Source organism: Alnus glutinosa, chromosome 5 (assembly GCF_958979055.1).
Source record: "Alnus glutinosa chromosome 5, dhAlnGlut1.1, whole genome shotgun sequence".
NCBI lineage: Eukaryota > Viridiplantae > Streptophyta > Magnoliopsida > Fagales > Betulaceae > Alnus > Alnus glutinosa.
The window spans coordinates 19,629,173-19,643,543 of NC_084890.1; the positions used below are offsets into that span (position 1 = coordinate 19,629,173).

General features: G+C 35.8%; 3 protein-coding genes across 3 annotated transcripts; 2 read left to right on the plus strand and 1 right to left on the minus strand.

Moving 5' to 3' along the window:
- The first annotated feature begins 775 nt into the window (after positions 1–775).
- LOC133869052 (uncharacterized mitochondrial protein AtMg00310-like) lies at positions 776–1,612 on the plus strand. Its single transcript, XM_062306028.1, has one exon. The coding sequence runs from the start codon at positions 776–778 to the stop codon at positions 1,610–1,612; it is 837 nt and encodes a 278-aa protein (XP_062162012.1).
- Positions 1,613–6,320: 4,708 nt separating this feature from the next.
- On the minus strand, positions 6,321–7,442 carry LOC133869053 (extensin-like). Its single transcript, XM_062306029.1, has one exon. It carries the CDS (start codon positions 7,440–7,442, stop codon positions 6,321–6,323), a length of 1,122 nt encoding a protein of 373 aa, XP_062162013.1.
- A 2,020-nt stretch (positions 7,443–9,462) lies between these two features.
- LOC133869054 (uncharacterized) lies at positions 9,463–14,172 on the plus strand. Its single transcript, XM_062306030.1, has 6 exons — positions 9,463–9,531; positions 9,628–9,696; positions 12,168–12,413; positions 13,450–13,557; positions 13,653–13,702; positions 13,861–14,172. Exons 1-6 carry the CDS (start codon positions 9,463–9,465, stop codon positions 13,949–13,951), a joined length of 633 nt encoding a protein of 210 aa, XP_062162014.1. The 3' UTR covers positions 13,952–14,172.
- The last annotated feature ends 199 nt before the right edge of the window (positions 14,173–14,371 follow it).

Consider the following 14,371-nt stretch of genomic DNA (forward strand, 5'->3'; position numbering starts at 1 on the left):
AACGGAATTCTGAAGTTATTTGAACTATTGGATATCGTCCAGACGTATTGCTGCGTCGTTCGGACGGTCTGCAAATACAAGACATTGTCCAGACGTGATGCCGAGTCGTCCGGACGGATTGCAAAGACTTCCCAAACAATGTCGACTTCTGAAAATAGACTCCTTGTAGAATATTGATTGACCGAGCGTCCGGACGGTGTTTCTCTGACGTCCGGACATCTTCAATGTTTATCTGTAGGACACTGCAGGGCGTTAGGACGCCTTTAAAGGCCGGTCCGGACGGTTGCACAGGAACCGACTGATTTGTCTTGGTTTTTGCAAAGGACTCTTCATGGATAACTTCTAGAAGCTTGTGAAACTTACAACTTGTCATAATACGGCTCTTTCCACATCAGAAAAATAAACTCTGAATATCTGAAGACTCTGAAATATACGGCATCCCTGTGAAAGCAGCAACATTACATAATAGTGATTTTGTCAACTGAATGTAGCCAATTAAAATACTAACAGTTTCAATTTGATTGTGGGTTCAAGGGAGTTCGATCCCACGGGTTCACATCATGACCCCTTTGCAGAGATCCCATCAAAGCCCTTGAATTGATTGTTGAAGCCGGGATGTGAGTGCCCGGATTAGGCACTGACGGAGGCACAAATCCCCTTTGTAGTGACCCTAACAAAAGGCTTTTGTTAATCAATTTTTGTTCTTCTCCATGCAAGATTCTGCAAGCATTGTATGCGTGCATGCTTATAAGAAAAAGCACTGTTTCTCTAGCAGATGATAAAAGGCGGGTTTCCGGTGAGATATTTGGGAGTTCTTCTTATAAATAAGAGGCTTATAGTAGTAGACTGTGAAGGTTTGGTGGCAAAGTTCACTTCTCGGATTGATTCTTGGTGTGCCAAGCATTTATCTTTTGCAGGGAGGTTACAACTAATTTCCTTGGTACTTTTCAGCCATCAAGTCTTCTGGTCTAGTATTTTTATACTTCCCAAAGCAGTGATTCGGTTGTTGGAGCAGAAACTAAACCGTTTCTTGTGGGGAGGAAGTAATGAGAATGCTAAGGCTAAGGTTGCATGGGAGAAGGTTTGTGTTCCGAAAAAGGAAGGAGGCTTGAGGTTTAAGAGGTTAAATGTTTGGAATCAGGCGGCTATGCTTAGGCATATTTGGAACCTCTTTGCTCAGGCAGGTTCACTTTGGGTGGCATGGGTGGATCAAAATTGGTTGAAGGGGAGGAGTTTTTGGCAAATTCCTGTTCCTCAATCCTGCTCTTGGAGTTGGAAGCAAATTCTCAAACTTAGAGAGGTGGCTAAGAGGTTTTTGAAGTTTAAAGTGGGAGATGGCAACCGAATATTTCTTTGGCTAGATGACTGGCAACTGGATGGGTGTCTCCTAGACAAGTATGGCTATAGGGTTGTGTATGATGCAGGGAGCTCAATTGATGCCAAGTTGTCGACTATTATTTGTAATGGGGAGTGGTATTGGCCTTATGCTAGATCTGATCGAATTGATGATATACAGAGCAAACTATTGGAGGTAGAGATTGGTAATTCTGATTTTCCTATTTGGAGACGTAAGAAAGGGAGATATACTTGTGCAGAGACATGGGATGCTTGAAGGAAAAAAGAGGTTCCTGAGAAATGGTGGATAGCGGTTTGGAATTAAGTGGCTATCCCTCGGCATTCCTTCATGTTATGGCTGGTTTTTCGTGATGCTTTAATAACTAAGGAGAGGATATGTAGGTGGGGATATTTAGGGGAGATGTGTCTTTTTTGTCGGGGAAGGTTGGAAAACAGAACTCATTTGTTCTTCCAATATAGTTTCAGCAAACGTATTTGGAAAAGCCTTATGGCTTCTTGTTTAGTGACTAATCCAGTGGAGACATGGGAGGAGGTGGTGAATTGGAGTATTTCTAATCTGAAAAAAGACTGCCCGAAAACTAGACTGTGCATCCTCTGCCTAGGAGCTGCTGTGTACCAAATTTGGAAACATAGAAATGACATCCTAAATGGGAATATCCCGAGTTCAGAGGAAGCCAGAATGGGAGGTGAGAGCCAGAATTTTGGTGAAGGGCACTTACAAGAAGAAAGCTGAGAATCTGATGTTAGTCCAGTTGTGGAATCTGCAGAATGTGGTTTAAGTTCTGTGGTTAGTTGGTTCTCTTGTTTTGTTGAGTTTGAGGTCTTGTTGACTTTTATTTGTTTGTAGATTCTGTTCTAGTTTACTAGTCAGGATGTATGTTGATGCTGCAGATTGTCTTCTGCATTTAGTCTTAGTTGTAAGGGCTTTTGAATGAGCTGTTTTGGGCTTTCTCTTTGCCCATGTAATAGTTTGAACCAGATTTCTCTGGTGTGTTTGTAGTTTGTATTTGGTTTTATAAAGCTTTCATTCATCCAAAAAAAAAAAAGCACTGTTGTGAGTACAAGAAGCACGTTTAGAAGCCTCATCTTCTTCTTTAATTAGCAAAGATAATAATAAACAATATGATGAAGAATCTGTCTAAAGGGATATGGGGTATTTATATGCTCACCAAGTTAATTGTATGACTTGAACTTTCCCATTTTCTATATGTTGGAACCGTTTTACTCTTGAGTTTTGACCATTTGTGCTATGAGCTTCAAAGTTGAATGGGTCGCGAAGAAAGAAACTGGGTTTGATTTCAATCCTAAAGTTTATGTGTTTCACATACATGAAAAAGAAGTCATGCAGTGCAATGAACCTACAGTATTGTCAAGACTCGAGACTGGTAAAATATCTGATTAAATTTTTCTTATTAACTTAAACTTTTTAAGATATTGGTAATTAATTTAATGATAATTAAAAGGAAGATTTCCAAGAGTTATATTTTAAAAATTTCTACATATTTAAATGTAATACCATTCTCCCAAAACTTTGAACGGACTGTACGTCCGGCCGTAAGCCCTACGTACCAAAGAATGACTTATGCATTTGATTCAACAATCAACTTGGAATTTCCTTTGGTTATTCCCTGCAGCTGCAACGATCTACCCTTTCCTTTCTCTTTGGGCATTTTGAATGGAAAAAGAAATTGAAAATGAAGAAAAAAAATAAAAAGTAGCCCTTGCTTAATTGACTGAAGCCCAGTTCCGGACACTTTCTTTCACAATCGGCTTCTTTAGGGCGACTTTGAACGGAGAAAACTTGGTGAAAACATAATCCCCAGCTTGGCAGCCGCATTGCCTTTGGTGCGTAGAAACACGCTTACCTCTGTCCAGATTAAATTGGTCCGATCCCCGGCCAGCTTTCGCGTGTGCTAAACCTTTTACACGACAAGACTACTTTGACAAATAATTCAAAACTATTGATCGAATTTAATGAAGTCTCTCACACGTATTACATGGCCCATTTGAAGTTGGGAAGGGAACGAGTCGACACACCACCGCGTTTCAGTGATTTTCCTTTCTATCATCTTTATAAATATAGAACGATCTTGTTTTCTTTTTGATTTAGTGACAAGTATTTTAACAAATTAAACCCTCTATAGTATATGTTGAAGCAATTTTTCGATCGCCGCACCAATACTTGCAAAATAGAAAAAATGGTCACTGAAAATCCGTTGGCACTCCGATGCTTAACTTAATACATTGTTGATAAAATATATATCTGAATGGAAAATTAATTAAAAGTTTATATAGAGAGCATACTTGAGTGTCTTTCTTTTTGGAGAGAGTTACCCTTTTAACATAAGAAGCTCCTGATTATGGCCTTTAGATGCTTGCCACATGGCAGGTTGAAGTTATCTTATCAATGGTGTATTTATTTTTCTTGTAGTGGCATGGAAGTTATTGATCTAGCTCCGTGTAGTGATCGAACTCAGGGCCGGCTCTATATAGAAAAAAATTAGGCAGTCGCCTAAGGCCTCCAATTTAATAAGGCTCTCAATTAATACATAATAATAAAAAATATTTGAAGGCTTAATTATAGTTAACATTCTTTAATTAAGGCCCTAATTATAGTAATAAGTAATTAAAAATGCATGAATATCATTTAATTTTCCAACATTTCATTATTATTATTATTATTATTATTTACATTCCATTCTTGAAATAAGTCTTAAAAAATTGATAGTATTAAATAAGATATATATCAAATAATATTAAAGACATTCTTAAATAAAATCTATTTTTCAACTTTAAATGTTCGAAAATAATAATAATAATAATAATATTCAATTATATTGTGGGTAGAGATTTTTTAGGCCTTGTGATGAGCTTTGAACAGCCAAAATTGCAATCAGAATTTAAAAAGACAACAATTTTTCACTACACATACAAAAAAGAGAAAAAAAAAAAAAAAAAAACAAAGAACATTTCTCTACGGTTGCCAAGTAAAAAACGCCAAGAACTAATTATTGGCTTTTATTTATCGACGTATAATATACGCTACTAAATGTAGTTTCGTGGCATTCATTATATGCTGAAAATGTATTGCGGCATTTAGCATGCACCGTTCGCTATAAAACAAACACCGAAAATTTTATGTAAAATTGCTAAGGAAAAGTTGCACGTTTAAATTTTTTTCAGCGTTTTTGAGAAATGCGTTAATGGTCTTTTTTTTTTTTTTTTTTTTTTTTTTGACATGTCCACACAAGAGGGGAGGAGGATTCGAGCTAGTGACCTTAAAATATCTCTCTCAAATTGTCAATGTCTCTCTTAAACTACCAATTCTGTCAAAGTCTTTCCCCATAACAACAAAAATACTAAAATGACCATAAATTTTTTTCAATAACACAAAAATGTCTTTATAAATTCGAAAAAATTAACAAAAATAAATGCAAAATTTAAAAAAATAATAATAAAATAACAAAAAATTTGAAAATTATTTTTAAAAAAAAAAACTATTTCTTTTAAACAAAAAAATTAAAACCATTTTTTTAAAGTTTTTTTTTTTTTTGGTTTTTTAATATAATTTTATTAAGGGTATTTTTGTCATTAGGGGACATTGATATTTTTTTATAGTTTATGGAGGATATTGACAATAAAGTTGTAGTTTGAAGAGAGTATTTGTACTTTTTTCTTAAAAAAATTACAGTATAACCAAATTTTTTTTAACCTGTTAATATGAAAAAATAAAATAAAAAAATAAAAAAAATAAAATCCAGAAAACAAGGAGGTACAAGAAGCTATAGTTTTAGTAATTAAGAATGTTGATAATTTAACCGTTAGAGTTAAATAATCAAATGTTGCTCAACCACATCTGAAATAAGAAAGCAAAAAAAATGGGACTATAAAACATATAGTCAACCACATACAAAAGATTGATTGTTCCAAATTTATTTTAAATATAATATTATTGATTTATATCGTACATACTTTCCCTTTATTTTATATCTTCAATTTTCATTTCCAACTTTTGTTTAGCATCTTGGAGATGAAGACGATACACGTACAATATTTCAGAAGTAATCAACCAAAAAAAAAAGAAAAAGAAAAAGAAAAGAAGAGAAAATGAATATATACATGTGCTATGAATGTACGTTAACTGGAAAATACCATCAACTATTATTTCACATAACTCAAAACATGCAGCAATAAAACAAATTAAATCCATAACATAAAAATTAAACAACCCCAATCAACCTTCAAAGCATAAACTATTCTCATAGGCTTAACCCATCACCGTACCCATGACAAATCCGAAGAGAAAAACACCATGCATATATAAAATCCAAACTAATAAGTAATAATTGATATTTTTCAAGGTCAAAATATCATGGTCCAACATAAATACAGCGTCCATATCTATCTCTAGTTCTTTCTCTACATTTGAGTGTTGGCTCGCTGAAACCTCTGACTAGTCAACGTTGTTCAATGAAATTTGTTTCCTTGTTATGTCTATTGCATGTATATTATGGTTTGATTAAGGATACACAATTAAGCAGCTTATAATTTATATATAAATGATTAGGATGCATAACATAAAATGAATAATTAATTTAATTAGGAGATTGATATTGTTATTTCAGAAGACGGAAACAACACACATTCATGGATGCACTAGAAAAACAGAAAAAAAATCTCGTCGATCAGCTTCATTTTATTCTTAATTTCCAAGTACATATAGTAGTACTGCATGTATGTAGCAAATACCAGGATTTACACAAAAGAATTGCAAAATGAAATGGAAAGAAAGGCTGGCAAGTGTTTTTGTTGCCATTATTCTTACACCAACTAAAATAGTAATTATAAGTTAGAGGTTTTGGATTAATTTTTCTTTTTCTTTTTATATTTATGTTAAACGAGCTTTCTTTTCTCTCTATTGGCATGTACGTCATGAGGAACAAATATTACTCTGGCATATGCGCCTAAGGGATGGTCGGATTTGGCTGATCTTTGGGAGGGACAGGACCCCGCAGTGAGCTTAGCAAATGAGCCATATTGTGACCTACGAAGGCCTTTTGGCTGAGTGTTGAAGCGGGGATGTGGGTGCCAGGATTGGGCACATAAGATGGAGGCATAGGACCCCTTTGCAGTGAGCTTAGCAAATGAGCCATATTGTGACCTGCGAAGGCCTTTTGGCCGAGTGTTGAAGCGGAGATGTGGGTGCCAGGATTGGGCACATAAGATGGAGGCACATAACCCTTTTGCAATGATCCCATCAAAGGAGCAAAATTGTGACCTGCAAAGGCCCTTTGCCCGAACTTTGGAGCGGGGATGTGAGTGGGCGGATTTGGCTGATCTTTGGGAGGGACAGGACCCATTTGCAGTGAGCTTAGCAAATGAGCCATATTGTGACCTGCGAAAGCCTTTTGACCGAGTGTTGAAGCGGGGATGTGGGTGCCAGGATTGGGCACATAAGATGGAGGGACAGGACCCCTTTGCAGTGAGCTTAGCAAATGAGCCATATTGTGACCTGCGAAAGCCTTTTGACCGAGTGTTGAAGCGGGGATGTGAGTGCCAGGATTGGGCGCATAAGATGGAGGCACATAACCCTTTTGCAATGATCCCATCAAAGGAGCGAAATTGTGACCCGCAAAGGCCCTTTGCCCGAGCTTTGGAGCGGGGATGTGAGTGGGCGGATTTGGATGATCTTTGGGAGGGACAGGACCCCTTTGTAGTGAGCTTAGCAAATGAGCCATATTGTGACCTGCGAATGCCTTTTGACCGAGTGTTGAAGCGGGGATGTGAGTGCCAGGATTGGGCGCATAAGATGGAGGCACATAACCCTTTTGCAATGATCCCATCAAAGGAGCTACATTGTGACCTGCAAAGGCCGTTTGCCCGAGCTTTGAAGCGGGGATGTGAGTGGGCGGATTAGGTGCAGATAGAGGCACATAACCCCTTTGCAGTAACCCTAACAAAAGGCTCTTGTTCATCAACTTTTGTTCTTCACCATGCAAGATTCTGAAAGCGTTGCACTTGTATGCGTGAATGCTCATAAGAAAATGCAGTGTTGCGAGTACAGGAAGCACATTTAGAAGCCTCATCTTGTTCTCTAAGCAATTAACTTTGGTAATAAAAATTTTTGATGAAGAATCTGTCAGGGAAATGGGGTATTTATATATATGCCCCAACTTCTATGACTTGAATTTTCCAATTTTCTGTATGTTGGAACCGTTTGACTCTTGACTATTTATATATATATATATATATGCTAAATTGCTAAAAGCTTGAAAGTTGAACGGGTCGCAAAAGTGAAAAACTGGGTCTGATTTCAATCCTAAAGCTTACGTCTTTCTTTCACCATTAATTGGCTTTCTTTTTGGGCTACTTTGAAGGGAGAAAACTGGTTGAAAGCATCGGGGGGCATTGGCTTTGGTGCGAGGAAACACGCTTACGTACGCCTGACTCTCTCCAGATTAAACCTTTTACACGGCATTACTACTTTGACAAATAATTCAAAACTATTGAAATTAATGAAGTCTCATATTTACCACATGACCCATTTGAAGTTAATTAGGAATGGAGAACGATTTATATTATGAGTTTAAATTCAATAACGACGGGTGTAAAATCCTTATTATATATATATATATATAATGTATAAAAGGTCTCAATCTCCTTGACCTGTTGATCCTGGTTAGATTGCCGAGACTCTTGACAAATGAGCCTTTTGACTGGCGAGTCTTATGAGTTCTTTGGAAGTGAAGAACCTTGGTTGTGTTTGTGCCCGAGAGGGTATGAGATAGATGGACCTTATGGGCCTAGCGAGGATGGATACACCAATAGCCTTCCAATTTCCTAAGCCAACTTAGTTATGGGTTGGCCCACGAGAATTCTAGCCAGTAGATGACTTCTCAATATGTGGGCCTTAAGAACCCTTCAGGATTTGGGATGGTCCTTCGAGACTAGGTACACCACACAAATTAATATAAGAAGCAAATTGTACAAATTCTCTTATGAATTTTATTCGGTTAGAGGTGTTCGAGCATGCCACATTCAGCTTTTGTGACAACATTCATGTATCGTACAATATTATTTTGAATGATAAAAATAATAATAATAATAATAATAATAATAATAATAATAAAAAATAAAAAAATCTCTACTGCTGTGAGAGCCATTTGGTCTACATCTATACGAAAATACAACAACACACGACAAAGTAAATCAAAACAACCGAACTAGCTAATAGGACAGCAGACTGGTAGCACATTAGTTCCAAATGAACATTTATATCTTATCCACTCTCTGAGTATCTTCAATCCAATACATGGGGTAGCTTGAACATTCCTAAAAACATTTGAACCTTCCTCTTGAGTTTCTGCTCTAGTTCTTTGGACAAAGTTAACTCATTGCAATTCCTGAAACTTTTCGCTATGTTCTTCCTCGGTTTGCTTTTGCTTTTGCATCCAAACACCAATATCCTAGATTGAAAGGAAAACCTTGAAAAATTTAGAATTGGAAGTGAACTAATTCGAAGAAAGAAACCCGAAGAAGCAAAATACCACAAAAAATTTCGGACAAAAACCAACCAAGCAGCACCAAACAGAATTAACCCAAAATCAAGCATCAACCTCAATCGACCATCAACTACCATCGAGAACAAACACCCACAGAAAATCTGCTATAATTTAACCATTTTTTAAAAGTTTTTTTTGGTAATATAATTGTATTAAGGGTATATTTTTGTCATTGGGGGGACATTGACACTTTTTTATAGTTTAGGGAGAACATTGACAGTAAAATGGTAGTTTGAGAGGAGTATTTGTACTTTTTCCTTAAAAAAATTACAATATAACCATTTTTTTTTTTAACTTTTAACAAAAAAAGAAAAAAAAAAACATATGATTATGCTTTTAATTGAGATAATCCTAAAAGTATAACAACAAATACAATCACGAATGATTGTTATTTACTCCAACAGTTTGTCACTACTTCAGAATCCAAGCTCTGAATGAATATCTCGTCCCACTAACATGACTGCAAGAATAATATCAAAATTTTCTCATTAAGGGTTCTAAGTTGATATTTAGCAATTGCATATTTAGTAGTCAAGCAAGCGATATGGAAAGAGTAACGATAGAAGATTTAAATAAGCATATCGCAGAATTTTTAGATTGGTATAGGGACTATGTAAGTGTTATGTCGCACGCTGATACACACAATTAATTTATTGCCTACCTTTTGTGAAATTATATTCATTATAATGATGTGAAGCCCAAATATCAGGTTCAACAAATGGATGAGCTCCGCATGAATGAATTAGGGGAAAAGTTAAAGTGGTATGTTGTAGGGCCTGTAAGAACAACCTCGAAATTGAAGCTATATATCAGCAATGACAATTTGTTTCGCACTATTGAGGACAATCAAGGAAAGATAACCCAAATTAGTGGAGTTAGTATACTCGGTGTAGATGGCCCGACCTACTATGGCGTGTTAACTCGCATATTTGAGTTGTAGTATTATGATGGATCACGTTAAGTGCTATTCAAGTGTAATTCGGCGGATGTAACACGTGACAGGGAATGGATGAAGGATGAATCTGGCTTAATCCTTGTGAATTTTACTCACCTAATACACATTGGTGACAATATCACTGATGATTCGTTCATATTGTCTTATCAAGCATCACAAGTATATTATACTGTGGACGATAAGAACCCAAATTGGGTTGCCGTACTTCAAACTAAAGCAAGGGACGTGTATGACGTCAGTCAGGGGGGATCAAATGAAGATATTGATGAAACCTTACAAAAATAGTTAAAGAGCAGATCTGCTCTAAGCGGACTGGATCTAAGACAAGGATAGCCAATAAAAATTTATTTAAACCAGCCGTGAGAGATAACTGGCATGTACACCGAACTATCCAGGCCGTGAGAGATAACTCATTCACTTGACTAACCTTCATCCCATAGATCACCTATGAGGGTAGATCTAAAGAGAAGAAAACTCTTATTCAAAGTAAAAACACAACTAGCAAACATCAGCAGTGGTTAGGGAGGAGATGAATGATACAATACTGAGGTAGATGGACGGATGCATAGAGGAGAGGCCAAAATTGCTGAAATGGTCAAAGAATACCTAAAAACAAAAGAAAACACCAGAATAGGAGAAGGAAGATAAGAGTGGGGAGTAGAAAAGGAAATAGAGATGAGGGGGGAGTAACTCTTTTCTCTCAAATCTATTTTCTAAGCGGGCGTTTTTTTAAATTTTTTATTGGTTATTGTCATGGACAATCATATCTTACGAGTAAACGACCTATCAAAATTTGAAAAAAGAATGCTAGTTACATATAATGAAAATGGAAGTTTTAGACTCAACAGCTTAGGATTGCACCACATGTCGTAATACTAAATATATATATATAACATAAATCAAAATCAAAGCGATGTGATTTCTTTTATATTAGTTTGTATATATCATATCATATCATATCTACATATGTAAGTACATAGTAACAAGCTTCCACGTTCACTGAAAGTGCTACTCATTATAATACACGTCCAATCTATTGTCCATCTTTTCTGCAAATCAACATGTACATACACGAAATGGAAAAAAAATCAGTTCTCCAAGTACATTTAGGGGTGGTAATTCGTGTTCGTATTCTGGGTTCGAGTCGTACCAAGACATGTGTATAAGACTACATAAGTCAACTATAAGCCGACTCATTTAATTAAACGTATCAAATCTCTTAATTATAACCTTCTAATTTTGTATTAGATTCATGTCGGATTTGCGGGTCATATAAAAAATTGTCTGTTATTATGTCACGTATCGGATTCAGGTCGTGTCAAATCATAAGTGTAGGATTATATATATGTCAACTATAACCTGACCTATTTAATTAAACGGGTCAGACTCTTCAACCCTATTCATTTAATTTTGTGTTGGGTTCGTATCGAGTTTACGGGTCGTGGCAAAAATTGTCAGCCCTATGTACATCTATTATCCATCTTTTTTGCAAATGAACCATTTGATTTGTAAGATCTACCTGCTGTCCATTTTTTTGCAAATCAACATGTACAAGATATGGAAAAAATAAATAAATAAAATAAAAAATCATTTATTCTTGTACCTATGATGTCATCTTTTGCAAAACAAGCATTGAATTTGTGACACATGTGAAAAATAATTGTTTCGTATTTATCCTAAAAAAGGAAGAAAAAAAAAAGGTATATTTTCCATTTCTTTTATATGAATATTGAACCCATTAATCACGGACTGTGATTCCCTCAAAACCCTTTTCACAAAAGTGTCCGTGACACCCACAAAGGGTGCAACATACTACCAAATAAATGAAGCGTGCGTAGAAAGAAAATTAGAAATATTGAGGGTCGCTCTGCACTCTACACTCTGCTGAATCTCGGACGTCTGTTTGCATGTGCCGATACGCGTATACCCTAAAGGGATCGGAAAGAAGAAAATATGCATAGGGATGAGAAAATAATGGAGAAATTAATTGACAAGAGAGAACCAAGAGAGATGATTGAAAAGTGAATGCATGGAATCTGTTAAAAAATAAATTTAAAAAAAAAAAAAAAAAAAAAAATCTTGTAAATAAATTAATTAAACATTTAATTTTTTTTTTTTTTTTTTTTTAATACATAGCAAAATTCAGTCCACAGCCATGTTGAAGGGTAACGCGATCCAAATAGTGAATGCCGTGAAGATTACGGCACGAAATTGGAATAAAAATGCCCAACTAGTAGAGGATACTAAAAAGTGGTTTCAAATACGATGTAAGTTGGCAAATTGAGTAATTCTAGCCGGCGCTCCAGCGTCCCTCCTTTGTCCATCTCCATCTGACGTGGCATCAACCACGTCAGGCCCTTTTTATAAAAATAAAAAAAATAAAAATTCAAAACCAGGTTAAACACGAAATAGCTGCCATATTCTCCCAAAAGTTTTTCCCCCCAAATCTTTCCCTCCTCCCTCCACGCCACCGATCGCCACCACCAACTACCCCACAAGCACCGCTGCCAATTGCATCCATCTCCATCTCTATCCACAAGGTACCCCTCCATCTCTAGCTTTGTGGGTCTGAATCTCTAATCCCTCAAACCCCTTATAGTCTGTGCTTAGGTTTTTTAATTTTTTTGTCAAGCTTAGTAAAAATTGGGGCATTCCTTTCAGTATTATGGATTTGAATGGCTGAAGGGTTGCTGCGCTAGTATCTAGGCAGTTGGGTTTTTTTGGCTCTGTTCTACTAAAAATTGCTGGTTTGCTAAATGTATAGTTTTCGGTTTACTGGTTTTGTTTGTTAAGTGTGTAGGTTCGAGGATTTTTTATGTGGGGTTTGGCTGTGTATGGATAGTTGGGCTTTTGGTTGTGTTTTTTGTTGTTGCAAATATTCTGGGTTTAAGCTTGGTGTTTCTAGCCTACCGGAGTGTTCTTTGTTTCTTTTGTGTTTGGAATGAAAAATCTTATTCATCAAAAAAAAAAAAAAAAAATTGATTCTTTCCTGAGCCAAAAGAAAAAACCAATGAGTTATTGTGCCCAATCCTAACATAGATTAATAATCTTTCTTTCGGTTACAATCAAGGAAAAGAAAATGGTATGATAATGCTCTATATCCTGTTCTGTTTCTTGACTATATGAAATCAGCCATCCCAGCTTTAGAAGCTGGTTTACCGAGGATTATGGAGGTACTGGTTTTGACAGTGGCACTCACTTATATGAACTACAGGGGTTTAAACATTGTGGGATAGGTCGCTATATTGCTTGGAGTGTTTTCACTTCTTCCTTTCTTGTTTATGGGAATTGTTGCAATCCCAAATTTGAAGCCATCGAGATGGTTCGTGGTTGATCTCAGCAGTGTAAACCGGGGTTTGTACTTGAATACTCTGTTCTGGAATTTGAACTACTAGGATTCGATTAGTACTCTTTCTGGAGAGGTGGACAATCTCAGTAAAACTCAATTATTCTATATTCAATAATTGAATTAGAGTTACAACATAACATATTTTTATTCTTTGTGTTTAATTATGCTTGTTTAAATATTTTTTAAATGCTTTCACTAACAAGTTTGTATTGTTTTATTAATGGAAGACTTCCCAAGGAAATGCTATTGTGGACACACATGAATATTTGTTGCCTCCTGTTAGTAATATTCAACATGACAATGTAATTGGAACTCAAAATAGTGTAATTACTCAGGTATTACAAAAGAAAACGCGAGCTTCATATGATAACCGATGAATTGTATAAACAAATGTTGGTGCTACCTATAATGTTTTTGTCATAATTTGCAGACAATCTCAAATCCTGCAGAATCAGGCTATGACACATTGTGTCAATCAAGGTTGATTTTCTAGTTGTCACTTTTGGTAAGTATGTTGTTTAAATTGAAAGTTTATCATACTTATATAGCACTATGTAGATTGTCTTTTCTTTGTTTATTTTTTCCTTTTCTTTTATTTTTAGTTTTTTGCTGATATTGGTCATTTTTTAAACATGCAGTGAGACGCTGCTTGTCATGGAGATTGTGTTAGAAACATACATCGAAAATGCTACTGTGGAGCATGCTTTAGTGTTTTGGTGGAGCATATGATGTGAGGCAAATTAATGTATGGGATGATTCAATATTTCTATTTGAGAAATATTTGATGTAATTTTGTTCCTAAAATGATCTTTATTGAGGTTTTGCAGAATGATCTGTAAATTTTCATGGTCTATATTGGGCTCTTATTTCGTTATGTAGTTTCTTGAAGATTCTCAATTTGGGCACTTTGACTTATTTATTTGATATTGAGGACGAAGCTTTATTTTGCTTGTTTGGTTTTTGGTTGGTTGAGTAATAATGATGGAATTGTTCCAGTGATGCTTATTGTGATGTTTATTGTTCCAGGAAGCATGCTCAGAAGTGATGATCCATTATTTGGTCGAGGATAGTTATCTATGTGCAAAACTAGAGCTGAAAATTTTATTGTAGGTGAATATTGGGAAGTGGGTTATATATTTTTTGCGTGAT

What these genes read in the sequence shown, in the direction of transcription:
- LOC133869052 (XM_062306028.1), top strand. Translation starts at nt 776, where the DNA reads ATGATAAAAGGCGGGTTTCCGGTGAGATATTTGGGAGTTCTTCTTATA.
- LOC133869053 (XM_062306029.1), bottom strand. Translation starts at nt 7,442, where the DNA reads ATGAGGCTTCTAAATGTGCTTCCTGTACTCGCAACACTGCATTTTCTT.
- LOC133869054 (XM_062306030.1), top strand. Translation starts at nt 9,463, where the DNA reads ATGGAAAGAGTAACGATAGAAGATTTAAATAAGCATATCGCAGAATTT. An exon ending in AGTGGTATGTTGTAGGGCCT is followed by an intron (nt 9,697 to 12,167) that starts GTAAGAACAACC and finishes GAGTAATTCTAG; the next exon opens with CCGGCGCTCCAGCGTCCCTC. An exon ending in GACACATTGTGTCAATCAAG is followed by an intron (nt 13,703 to 13,860) that starts GTTGATTTTCTA and finishes TTAAACATGCAG; the next exon opens with TGAGACGCTGCTTGTCATGG.